The sequence below is a fragment of the Ranitomeya variabilis genome, chromosome 2 (assembly GCF_051348905.1).
Source record: "Ranitomeya variabilis isolate aRanVar5 chromosome 2, aRanVar5.hap1, whole genome shotgun sequence".
NCBI classification, from domain to species: Eukaryota; Metazoa; Chordata; class Amphibia; order Anura; family Dendrobatidae; genus Ranitomeya; species Ranitomeya variabilis.
In genome coordinates this window covers 846,527,611-846,540,889 of record NC_135233.1, presented here as the reverse complement: position 1 = coordinate 846,540,889, position 13,279 = coordinate 846,527,611, and the positions used below count along the sequence as shown (strand labels likewise).

General features: G+C 47.4%; 1 protein-coding gene across 1 annotated transcript in view; it reads left to right on the top strand.

Moving 5' to 3' along the window:
- Positions 1-370: 370 nt before the first annotated feature.
- The window catches only part of PDE6D (phosphodiesterase 6D), a 125,706-nt gene continuing 112,797 nt past the window's right edge, over positions 371-13,279 (top strand). Inside the window, exon 1 of the mRNA XM_077290192.1 lies at positions 371-462. Coding sequence (XP_077146307.1) covers positions 416-462 — 47 coding nt within the window. The 5' untranslated portion in view covers positions 371-415. The remainder of the gene's footprint in view (positions 463-13,279) is intronic.

The window sequence follows — 13,279 nt, the reverse complement described above, 5'->3', positions numbered from 1 at the left end:
ATTGTTATAGGGGCACTCAGAGTATTGTGACCATCAAAGTTGCATATGGTCACAATATGGCGGTAAAGTCAATGTTCGTTTTTGTATATAGATTTATTTTCAATAACAGTAGGGTCATATTGTGAGGTTCCCCTATATTCACAATTAGAGTGCGCAACCGTAGCTGTAATCAGGGTTAGCTGGTTAGGGGCCCACTCAGATGTTTCGCCCCCCCTAAGTTGAAACCCTAGCTACGCCTCTGCTTATACTCGAGTATATACGGTAGATAAGCACAGAAAGAGTGTATTAATTAGACATGTGCCGCACATACACACACACCAGACACATGACACATACACACCAGTCACATGCTAGACACAGGACACATACAAGCCAGTACTAAGAAAATATAAAGCTGCACTTTGGATTGTTTAGAATGGTAAATCTAGAAAATTGGAACTGCATTACTGCCATGGAAAAAAGGTAAGTGGCATATTATGTACATATGGAATTTTGAAAAATTGGAAATACAATATTGCTATAGGAAAATATACACACCAGTCACACACTAAACACAGGACACACGCACACCACTCACACGCTAGTTGCAGGATTAAAGATGGGCAGACCTTTGTATATTCGGGTTCGGCCGAACAGTTAAAAAATAAAAAGTTTGGGTACCAAAACAGTACCCAGACTCCATTCACCTGAATGGGGGTCCCGAACATCAAGTGCTAGTCATTCCGTCATGTGCATGACGGTGCAGCAAACACCGCTTCTGATCGGTGGTAAAATCATTACTGCCGGTCAGATAGCAGTGATTCCCATGCTGTCAAATGACAGCGTGAGCCCACAGCATTGATCATAGGTATAAAGTTTACTTACGGTCACTGGCTTCGGCTAATGGGACTACTGCTCCCATCAGCCTATGCCTGCTGCTGCTAATAACTGTGAGAGCAGGAGCGGCTGATGGGAGTGTTCATCAGCTTGTGCTCTAAATAAAACAATTAGAAAAAAAAATGGTGTGGGTTCCTCTTTAGTTTTGATAACCAGCCAGGCAAAACTGACAGCTGGGGGCTGCAACCCTCAGCTGTCAGCAAGGCTGGTTATCAAGAATAGAGGGGTTCCCACTCTGTTTTTTTTAAATTATTTAAATAAATAATTGTAAAAAATGACATGAGATCCCCCCCATTTTGACAACCAGCCTTGCCAAAGCAGACAGCCGGGGGCTGGTATTCTCAGGCTGGTAAGGGCTTATTGATATTGATCCCCCTCCAGCCTAAAAACAGCAGACCACAGTCACCCAGAAAAGGTGCATCTATTAGTTGTGCCAATTCTGGCCTTTTGCCTGGCTTTTCCCACTTGCCCTGTAGCGGTGGCAAGTGGGGTTCATATTGGTGGGGTTGATGTCATCTTTGAATTGTCCGGTGACGTCAAGCCCACGGCGTAGTAATGGAGAGGCATCTATAAGACATCTATCCATTACTAATTCTATAGTTATATGGTAAATATATAAACAGCAAGAATAAAGTCCTCTAATTGAAAGAATGACACAGACTCCTTTAATGGATCTAAATTAAACCATACTCACATCATCACCCATTCCATAGAAGCCCTCGTTCTCCTGTAATAAGACAAAAATTAAAAACAACAATATCCCTCACCTGTCCATTGTTCTGTCCCACGCCGTAATCCATGTCTGGAAGATAAACAGTTTTCAACCTGGACGGTGCCAAGATGCGACTGTTCAGGCTGAGAACCTCTTGGGAATGAGCTGCTGTGAGCATCGGTGACATCATCGAGGTTATCATGGGTCACTGAGGCTGCGTTCTCAGCCGGGCTGAACTGCGGTGACATCGGTGAGATTACAACTAGCACAATCAGAAAGTCTCACGGTGCAGTGCTGAGCTCAAACAGTTCACTGCAGTTGAGTTTGAGAAATTGCACAGAGAGGCTTTTTCTCACTCCCCCTTCTCTACACAGCCCATCATCATCCCCCCCTTCTCCACACAGCCCCTCACCATCATCTTTCCTATGCAGCCCCACTCAAGTTATATCAACCACTTTCCAAAATACATACTCAGAGCCAGTGGCGTAACTACAAAGTTATGGGCCCCGGTGAGAACTTCCAAATGGGGCCCCCCCCTACCCCCGCCCCCCCACCTTCCCCTAGATACGCCTCGGACTGTTGCAGGAATCTCCTGCACTGCAACATGGTGTTGGGTGCCAGCACAGCCCGCACAGTGGTATATCCAGCACAGCCCGCACAGTGGTATATCCAGCACAGCCCGCACAGTGGTATATCCAGCACAGCCCGCACAGTGGTATATCCAGCACAGCCCTCACAGTGGTATATCCAGCACAGCCCGCACAGTGGTATATCCAGCACAGCCCGCACAGTGGTATATCCAGCACAGCCCGCACAGTGGTATATAGAGCACAGCCCGCATAGGGATATATACAGCACAGCCCGCACAGGGATATATACAGCACAGACGGCACAGGGGTATATAGAGCACAGCCCGCACAGGGGTATATACAGCACAGCCCGCACAGGGGTATATACAGCACAGCCCGCACAGGGGTATATACAGCACAGCCCGCACAGGGGTATATACAGCACAGCCCGCACAGGGGTATATACAGCACAGCCCGCACAGGGGTATATCCAGCACAGCCAGCACAGCGGTATATACAGCACAGCCCACATCACATCTCATCTCCCCCCCCCCCCCGATAATGGCACCACAGTCCGGTTAAAAAAAACAAAAAACAGGGGTATATAGAGCACAGCCCGCACAGGGGTATATAGAGCACAGCCCGCACAGGGGTATATACAGCACAGCCCGCACAGGGGTATATAGAGCACAGCCCGCACAGGGGTATATACAGCACAGCCCGCACAGGGGTATATACAGCACAGCCAGCACAGGGGTATATCCAGCACAGCCAGCACAGCGGTATATACAGCACAGCCCACGTCACATCTCATCTCCCCCCCCCCTCCCCCCGATAATGGCACCACAGTCCGGTTAAAAAAAAAAAAAAAAAACTCTCCTCACCTTTCCTTTTGCCCGCGCTGCTCCCGGCGGCTGCAGTCTGCCCAGGACACTGCAGGTGCGCGATGATATGACGTCATCGCGCACCCGCAGTGTACTGTCAGAGGCAGAGCGGGGAATGATGGGAGAGGGAGCGTCAGGTGACGCTCTCTCTTTCATCATTGCATTGAACTATACCGGTGTCATAGACGCCGGTATAGTTAAATGCGGCGGCGGCGGCACTGGGGGGGGGGGTTCCGGGGGAGGAACAGTGCAGCGGCCCACTACTGGCATCGGCTCTTCTGGCATTTGCCAGAAGTGCCCGATGGCCAGCCCGGCCCTGCTCAGACCTGCCAGCCCGGGGCCCCTGACCTGCGGGGCCCGGTCGCAATGGCGACCGCTGCGACCGCGGTAGTTACGCCCCTGCTCAGAGCACTCACACTGAGTCCTGCATCCTCATTCCCATCTGTACAGTGGCCTTGGTGCAGCCCCTCAGTCCTCTCCTCACACAGCTCCATGTTGCAGCCCCTCAGTCCTCTCTTCACACAGCCTCATGGTGCAGACCCTCAGTCCTCTCACACGGCTCCATGGTGCAGCCCCTCATTTCCCTCCTTTCCAGCAGCCTCAGTCAGCATGGCACTGCTTCGTGCTATTGGACTGAACTGGACTGAAGGAGGCCCCACCCCCTTCCGGTGACATAATTCCCTCCAATAATTACCTCAGTTCTAGACACTGACACCCCGTGCTGTGTGCGGCTGCGCAATCTCAGTGTGTGATGGAGACGGTTGTGATGTGAGTGCGTTATTCTATATTCTACACCCGGTGCCGCCGTCTGCACTGCTCAGTAACTAGTGATGTGAGTTGAGTGCTTTCTCATCACCTGCTGCTGTGGCTTCTATGGATCTCATCGAGCACTGTGCAGCTGAGAGCGGTGAGAGCAATGAGATCCCTAGAAGCGGCAGCAGCAGGTGATGAGATAGAGCTCACATCACTTGTTACTGAGCAGTGCAGGCCGGCACCGGGTGTGGAATAACACACTCACCACTCGGTGCACCCAATCAATCACAACAGAGGGCAGAGCAGGCAATTGAAGGAGGCAGTAGCTGTGGTGCTGGCCAGGGGGTGGGCCCACCGGAGGTTTCTCCAGTTTCCCGGTGGGCCAGTCCGACCCTGGCAATACCCTATTTATATCTTGTTTATGCTTTGGCGCTTTTACACAATAAAAACTATTTTATAGAAAAAATAATTATTTTGGTATTGCTTTATTCTGTTTATTTGTATGTGCCTTTTTTATCTTTTTTTATTCATCTTTTTGTTCAGCGGTATGATGATAAAGCTGTCACAATCCATTTTGGATTCGTGACAGCTCTGGTTCCACTATGTTTTAAATGTAGCTTATTTTCCTTTCAGGCCAATGGGGGTTAATGTCAGTTTCCCCCGCTGGCAGCCTGCTGCAACTGCAGAGTTGCTAGGTTAGCTGATGTGGGTGGTGACCACTCCCACCATCCTTTAAATGGTCACCTGATGCATCAGCTAGCTGTAGGTCATAGAGTTATTCTATAGAGACCAGCCTTGCAGTTGCAGCTCTCTGGTGTCAGCGCTGCATCAGCTACTTCTGGAGTTCGGAGTCCTATTTCTGTGTCCTCTGCGGTGTGGAGCTTGGCAGTGGAGTCTGAAAGCTAAGTGTGGTGTTTTTACCTTGCCTGTCTTGTGCTTGTCTCCACTCCCTGTGTTGTACCATCTGCATTGGTGAGGCTACCACCCTTGCAGGCCAGTGCACTAGCCAGGGCAGTGCTAGGTAACAGTGAGGGACGAGGTTCGTGACGGCGGCGGGGGGAAGGATCCACATAGGGTGTTAGGGGAGTGCAGGGACAGGCTCAGGTTGGAGCTCAGGAGGTGTCCATCCCTCATTCACTATTGGTAGGGCCTTCCTCTCCTCATTTCCATCCCGTTGTGTGTGTGTCGTGCCATCTGCTGACTGACCCCCTGGTGGGATCGTGACAAAAGCATTGTTTTTTACCTTTTTTTTTATTTATTCTCTTATGGTGTTTACTAAAGGGGATAACTAGTGGGACAGTTTTATAGGTCAGGTCATTGCTGATGCGTCAATACCAAATACGTGTACTTTTATTGTTTATAATTTTTTCATACAAATATTTATTTATAGATACAATATCTTTTGTTTTTTATTATTTTTTTATTTTTTTTTTTTATATATTTTTACAATTATTTTAAAAAATGTTTTTCTTGTTTTAACTTTTTTACTTTATCCCACTGTGGGATAATCAATTTTTGAAGGCTAATCGCTTGTATAGTATGGAGATGCAGCAGCATCCCCATACTATGCAAGCTGTCAGCTCAGCAGTGACAGGGAAAGTTACTGATCATGAACTGCGCATGATCAAGCAACTTTCCTACCTCTGGTGACCCGGATGTCATGACGACATCGAGTCACCATGGCAACTATCGGGACCCTGCGTCACCGATCCAAAGGCAGAGTGTCTGTCATCCCTCTGCCAACTCCCGGAATGCTGCGATCACGTTCAAACGCAGCATTCAAGGGGGTTAAAGTGCCGGGAGCAGTGCGTGACATCAGCTGACTCCTGGCAGCGATCGCCCGTGCACCACCTGTGTGTGTGGGCGATTGCGATGACATAATAATCCGTCCCTGTTCAAATTGTCCCAGGGCATATGGACGGATTATTATGTCCGATGTCAGAATGAGTTTAAATAAAGTGCTTACAGTGGAGTGGCTGTGACATTGGTACCTTCTGACGTACAGTTGGTCTCCTCCAACACCTGTAATGGTCCTCCCTGATAAATTATAAGGAGAGAAAAAACAGTTTAGCATGTTCAAGGAGAGCTATAGGCTAGTTTTTACCCTGCAGTCTTCAGGGGATGAGTTCCAGCAATTGTGTGGGGGGTCACAATTCAGGGATCATACTGTGTTGGAGTCACCATACTTTGCCTTGTGAGTTGAGGTGGGGTACTATAGGTTCATTATACTGTGAATGTAGAGGCTAATGAGGAGAACTTCAGCACAGGGGTATCATACTGTGTTTGGGGGGCACTTTTGTTGGCATCATACTTTATGGGGACAATGAAAGAGGAATCTAGGACTTCAGCAGGACAAAAACTACTATGCAAAGGCTGGAAAGTTGTGAGATATGCTGTTCTGTGACCCTTACATTTTTTTTTTGGGGGGGAGGACAATTAGAACTTCTGCTATGGGGCTACATGATTCCTATGTACACCCCGGTATTTGGGTTATCCAATGCACCTGCTGTATTTCAAAATTTTATGAATTATATTTTCTCTGATTGCATTGAAGATTTGTTGTGATTTCCCTGGATAATATTCAAATTTTCTCACTTTATTTGGATTCTCACCAAGAACGTGTCCGTGTAATATTACAAAGGTAGAGGGAGAACTCTTTGTTTGCTAAATTAGAGAAATGTGTTTTTTGGAGTCAGGATATTTTGTTCCTGGGGTTTATTTTGTCAAGAGAAGGGTTTTATATGGATACTGGAAGTTGCAGGTCATAATTGATTGGGTTCAAGGGTGACCTTTAGGCTATGCGCACACGTTCAGGATTTTTCACGTTTTTTTCATGGTTTTTCACTATAAAAACGCGATAAAACAGCGAAAAAACCCACATACATTAAGCATCCTATTATTAGAATGCAATCCGCAATTTTTGTGCACATATTACGTTTTTTTCCGCAGCGGAATCGCATTCCGGAAAAAAACGCAGCATGTTCATTCCTTGTGTGGAATCGCAGGGATTCCGCACACATAGGACTGCATTGATATGCTTACTTTCCGTATGTGGCTATGCCCACCATGCGGGAAGTAAGTAGATCATATGCGGTTGGTACCCAGGGTGGAGGAGAGGAGACTCTCCTCCAGGCCCTGGGAACCATATAATTGTTAAAAAAACAACAAATTAAAATAATAAATCGTGATATTCTCACCTTCCGGCATCCCTTGCAGCGTTCCCGCTCCTCGCGATGCTTCCGTTCCCAGTGATGCTTTGCGGCAATGAGCTGTGGTGACGTAGCGGTCTCGCGAGACCGCTACATCATCTGAGGTCATTGCCGCTAGCCATTATTGGAAAAGGGAGCATAGCGAGGAGCCGGAAGATTGCCGGGGATGCCGGAAGGTAAGAATATCACAATTTATTATTTTTTCTATTATTTTTAACATTAGATCAGTTTACTATTGATGCTGCATAGGCAGCATCAATAGTAAAAAGTTGGTCACACTTGTCAAACACTATGTTTGACAAGTGTGACCAACCTGTCAATCAGTTTTCCAAGCGATGCTACAGATCGCTTGGAAAACGCTAGCATTCTAGCCTACAAATAATATAACAAAACAGCTCACAAAGAAAAACTCAAAAAAACACATCCCATAAGATACGGCCTTCCCAAAACCCTGTCTGATGACAAATGCACATCTGGCAGGATGCAGCAGGCCCCCACTGGTGAAGGCAAGGGGCAGCACAGGTGCAAACTACTGATAAAACAGCCACCGCCCACACATACCAGAACATATCTGTTTTTTTATATTAGTGGTAGGACTCGCATGCATGAGGGTCCTTGAAATTGCGTTGTGAGCTTATTTATTTTAGACAAAATATTAACCAATACATTTAGTGTATTTATACAATACATACAGTAGTAAAAACATATTTATTAATAACTTTGTAGGGGGCATACCAAGTAGAATTTCAATTTTTGCAGATGACACTAAACTCTTCAGAGTAATCAATATAGAGGAGGACAATTTTATATTACAGGATGATTTATGTAAACTAGAAGCTTGGGCTGATAAATGGCAAATGAGCTTTAATGGGGATAAATGTAAGGTCATGCACTTGGGTAGAAGAAATAAGATGTATAATTATATGCTTAATTGTAAAACCCTGGGCAAAACTGTCACTGAAAGACCTGGGAGTATGGGTGTGCAACAAACTCACATTTAGTGGCCAGTGTCAGGCAGCTGCTACAAAGGCAAATTAAATAATGGGATGTATTAAAAGAGACATAGATGCTCATGAGGAGAACATAATTTTACCTTTATACAAGTCACTAGCTCGACCACACTTAGAATACTGTGCACAGTTCTGGTCTCCGGTGTATAAGAAAGACATAGCTGAACTAGAGCGGGTGCAGAGAAGAGCGACCAAGGTTATTAGAGGACTGGGGGGTCTGCAATACCAAGATAGGTTATTACACTTAGGGCTATTTAGTTTGGAAAAATGAAGGCTAAGGGGTGATCTTATTTTAATGCATAAATATATGAGGGGACAGTACCGAGACCTTTCTGATTACGTAGACCTGAGACAGGGACAAGGGGGCATCCTCTACGTCTGGAGGAAAGAAGGTTTAATCATAATCACAGACGTGGATCCTTTATGGAACTCTCTGCCGTATGAAGTTGTATGAGCAGGTACAGACTGGGGCTGAATTTCAGCCCTGGCATTTGAAATCACACAGGCCCATGCTGTCCCCGTTCCCATGAACCAGATGGGATATATTACTAATATTATCCTGGATGGAGGAAAGGAACATTTTCAACAAGACCAATATTTCTAATGTTACCTGTGGGCTACGGGGTTAAGTGACAGAGTCAGCAACTTTGTGCTCCATCACAACTCTTAACAGTATGAGTGTCTTGAGAACGCTGATTCTGTTAAAGTAGCAGACAAGGCAGCCCATGACCACACAGGCCCTTCTGGCATTTGCCAGAATTATCAGATGGCCAGTCCGGCCCTGGTAATGGGTGATTCATTACTAAAATTTAAGAGGGGTCTGGATGCCTTTCTTGAAAAGTATAATGTTACAGGTTATAAATACTAGATTCCTTGTTAGGGCGTTGATCCAGGGATCTAGTCTGATTGCCGTATGTGGAGTCGGGAAGGAATTTTTTTTCCCAAATGTGAAGCTTACTCTTTGCCACATGGGTTTTTTTTTGCCTTCCTCTGGATCAACATGTTAGGGCATGTTAGGTTAGGCTATGGGTTGAACTAGATGGACTTAAAGTATTCCTTCAACCTTAAAAACTATGTTACTATGTTTCCTGTCTGCTCCTGTTCTCATTCAGCACAATCTGCAAGAGCCTTTTTTGGGAGGTTGATATTTCGGAGGTCGGGTAGGGGCCGTTTTATCACAGGAGTTCAAAATTCTGACTAACCTTCATCCTTGTGCATTTTTTTCTAAAACATTCTCGACTTCTAAAAGAAATTATGATTTTGATAATCATGTGTTACTTGCTATTAAATTGGCCTGGATGCATTTTTTGGATGGGGCAGTTCATCAAGTTAATGTGGTCATTGATCATAAGTATCTAGCTTACAGTGAACAAGCTAAATGATTAACCCCCAGACAGGCCAGATGGTCCTTGTTCTTCACTAGGTTTAGTTTATCACATTCAGGCCGGGGTCCAAGAATGTGAAAGCTGACGCGTTATCTCGCAATTTTGATTCAGTTTCTCCTCCAAAAGCTCCATCTTCCATTCTTCCTCAGGGCATAGTGGTTTCCATGATATCCTCACATTTGGAAGTGGAGTCCAGTCGTTGGCTCCTTTCGCTACTCCAAAGTTCAAATCTCTTGTGCGTGTGTATTTAAGATTGTTACATGTTACATTGTTTCATGATTCCGTCTTGAGTGGTCCTCCTGGGGCCAAGAGGTGACTGTAGTGGCATCAAACTGTGTGGAGCATTATACGGTGTGTGGGTTATGGGGACATCATACTGTGTATGGGCTGTGGAGGACATCATACCAGTAGCGTAGCTGGGGGGGGCAGAGGGGGCCATCGCCCCGGGCCCCGCGCTCTGAGGGGGCCCACCGGGAGCTACGCCACTGTAACTGCATCGGCGTGAGCAGCGCGCCGATGCAGTTACATTCTGCGGCAGAGCAGGGAGAATTGATCTCCCTGCTCTGCCGTTATGGGGCCCCTGAGCAGGCGGGGGGGGGGCCCGGTGCCAGTAGTGGGCCCCCCGCCCGTCATCGCATGGTGAGCTGTATCGGCATCTAGCCGATACAGCTCACCGCAGTGATGAGGGAAGGAGGGTTGTGCTGCGCTCCTCCCATCATCCCCCACATGTCTGACAGCGGGCGCGATGACGTCACCGCCCAGCGCCCGCTGTCAGATGAGCGGGAGCAGGAGCAGGAAGCAACGCTGGAACAAGGAGTTAGAGAGGTGAGTATTTATTTACTGTGTTTTTATGGGGGCTGCCTGATATACAGGATCTGCCTATAGGGGGGAGTGCTGCCTTATATACAGGATCTGCCTATGGGGGGGAGTGCTGCCTTATTCTATAGTATTTGCCTATGGGGGGAGTGCTGCCTTATATACAGGATCTGCCTATAGGGGGAGTGCTGCCTTATATACAGGATCAGCCTATAGGGGAGGGAGTGCTGCCTTATATACAGGATCAGCCTATAGGGGAGGGAGTGCTGCCTTATATACAGGATCTGCCTATGGGGGGGAGTGCTGCCTTATGCTATAGTATTTGCCTATAGGGGAGGGAGTGCTGCCTTATATACAGGATCTGCCTATAGGGGGAGTGCTGCCTTATATACAGGATCAGCCTATAGGGGAGGGAGTGCTGCCTTATATACAGGATCTGCCTATAGGGGGATTGCTGCCTTATATACAGGATCAGCCTATAGGGGAAGGAGTGCTGCCTTATATACAGGATCTGCCTATAGGGGGGGAGTGCTGCCTTATATACAGGATCTGCCTATAGGGGAGGGAGTGCTGCCTTATATACAGGATCTGCCTATGGGGGGGAGTGCTGCCTTATTCTATAGTATTTGCCTATAGGGGGAGTGCTGCCTTATATACAGGATCTGCCTATAGGGGGGAGTGCTGCCTTATATACAGGATCAGCCTATAGGGGGGAGTGCTGCCTTATATACAGGATCAGCCTATAGGGGAGGGAGTGCTGCCTTATATACAGGATCTGCCTATAGGGGGAGTGCTGCCTTATATACAGGATCAGCCTATAGGGGAGGGAGTGCTGCCTTATATACAGGATCTGCCTATAGGGGGGGAGTGCTGCCTTATATACAGGATCTGCCTATAGGGGATGGAGTGCTGCCTTATATACAGGGTCAGCCTATAGGGGAGGGAGTGCTGCCTTATATACAGGATCTGCCTATGGGGGGGGGAGTGCTGCCTTATATACAGGATCTGCCTATAGGGGGAGTGCTGCCTTATATACAGTATCTGCCTATAGGGGGGGAGTGCTGCCTTATATACAGGATCTGCCTATAGGGGGAGTGCTGCCTTATATACAGGATCAGCCTATAGGGGAGGGAGTGCTGCCTTATATACAGGATCTGCCTATAGGGGAGGGAGTGCTGCCTTATATACAGGATCTGCCTATGGGGGGGAGTGCTGCCTTATATACAGGATCTGCCTATGGGGGGAGTGCTGTCTTATTCTACAGGATCTGCCTATGGGGGGGGGTGCTGCCTTATTCTACAGGATCTGCCTATGGGGGGATAGTGCTGCCTTATATACAGGATCTGCCTATGGGGGGGAGTGCTGCCTTATTCTTCAGGATCTGCCTATGGGGGGTAATGCTGCCTTATTATACAGGATCTGCCTATGGGGGGGTGCTGCCTTATACTACAGGGTCTGCCTATGGGGGGTGCTGCTTTAAACTACAGGGTCTGCCTATAGGGGTGCTGCCTTGTGCTATATTGAGGACTATCTGGCACATTATACTATATGGAGGTTATCTATGGGGCCATCATACAGTGTGGGGATTTCAGTGTTGGAACCATCAAACAGTTTGAAGGCTACTAAGGGGTCAGTATACTGTGTGGGTGGTACTATACAGTTAGGGGGCATTATACTGTGTGTAGGGGAGCTGTACAGGGGGGGAAACTCTGGACATTATTAAATGTAAAGTGGGCACTTATTGTACTAGGGGAACTCAGGTTACTGTGACTATCAAAGGGGCACACAGAGGGCATTATTACTTTCTAGGGGGCAAAATCTGGGCTCTGTTTTCTAGGGCACTTGCACCCGGCATTACTATATTATAGAGGGGTGCTTTAGAATTTTGAGGGTACAGAGAACCACAGAGTAGGTGCAGTAATAGGGTCACATACGGCAGCAGAGGCTCAGTATCGGGGTATCAGGTGGAGTAATAGGGACACATACGGCAGCAGCGCCTCAGTATCGGGGTATCCGGTGCAGTAATAGGGACATACACTCACTGGCCACTTTATTAGGTACACCATGCTAGTAACGGGTTGGACCCCTTTTGCCTTCAGAACTGCCTCAATTCTTCGTGGCATAGATTCAACAAGGTGCTGGAAGCATTCCTCAGAGATTTTGGTCCATATTGACATGATGGCATCACACAGTTGCCGCAGATTTGTCGGCTGCACATCCCTGATGCGAATCTCCCGTTCCACCACATCCCAAAGATTTCATGTTGTTTACGCCAAATTCTGACCCTACAATCCGAATGTCGCAGCAGAAATCGAGACTCATCAGACCAAGCAACGTTTTTCCAATCTTCTACTGTCCAATTTCGATGAGCTTGTGCAAATTGTAGCCTCAGTTTCCTGTTCTTAGCTGAAAGGAGTGGTACCCGGTGTGGTCTTCTGCTGCTGTAGCCCATCTGCCTCAAAGTTCGACGCACTGTGCGTTCAGAGATGCTCTTAGGCCTACCTTGGTTGTAACGGGTGGCGATTTGAGTCACTGTTGCCTTTCTATCAGCTCGAACCAGTCTGCCCATTCTCCTCTGACCTCTGGCATCAACAAGGCATTTCCGCCCACAGAACTGCCGCTCACTGGATTTTTTTTCTTTTTCGGACCATTCTCTGTAAACCCTAGAGATGGTTGTGCGTGAAAATCCCAGTAGATCAGCAGTTTCTGAAATACTCAGACCAGCCCTTCTGGCACCAACAACCATGCCACGTTCAAAGGCACTCAAATCACCTTTCTTCCCCATTCTGATGCTCGGTTTGAACTGCAGGAGATTGTCTTGACCATGTCTACATGCCTAAATGCACTGAGTTGCCGCCATGTGATTGGCTGATTAGAAATTAAGTGTTAACAAGAAGTTGGACAGGTGTACCTAATAAAGTGGCCAGTGAGTGTATATGGCAGCAGCGGCTCAGTATTGGGGTATCAGGTGCAGTAATAGGGACACATATGGCAGCAGCGGCTCAGTATTGGGGTATCAGGTGCAGTAATAGGGACACATATGGCAGCAGTGGCTCAGTATTGGG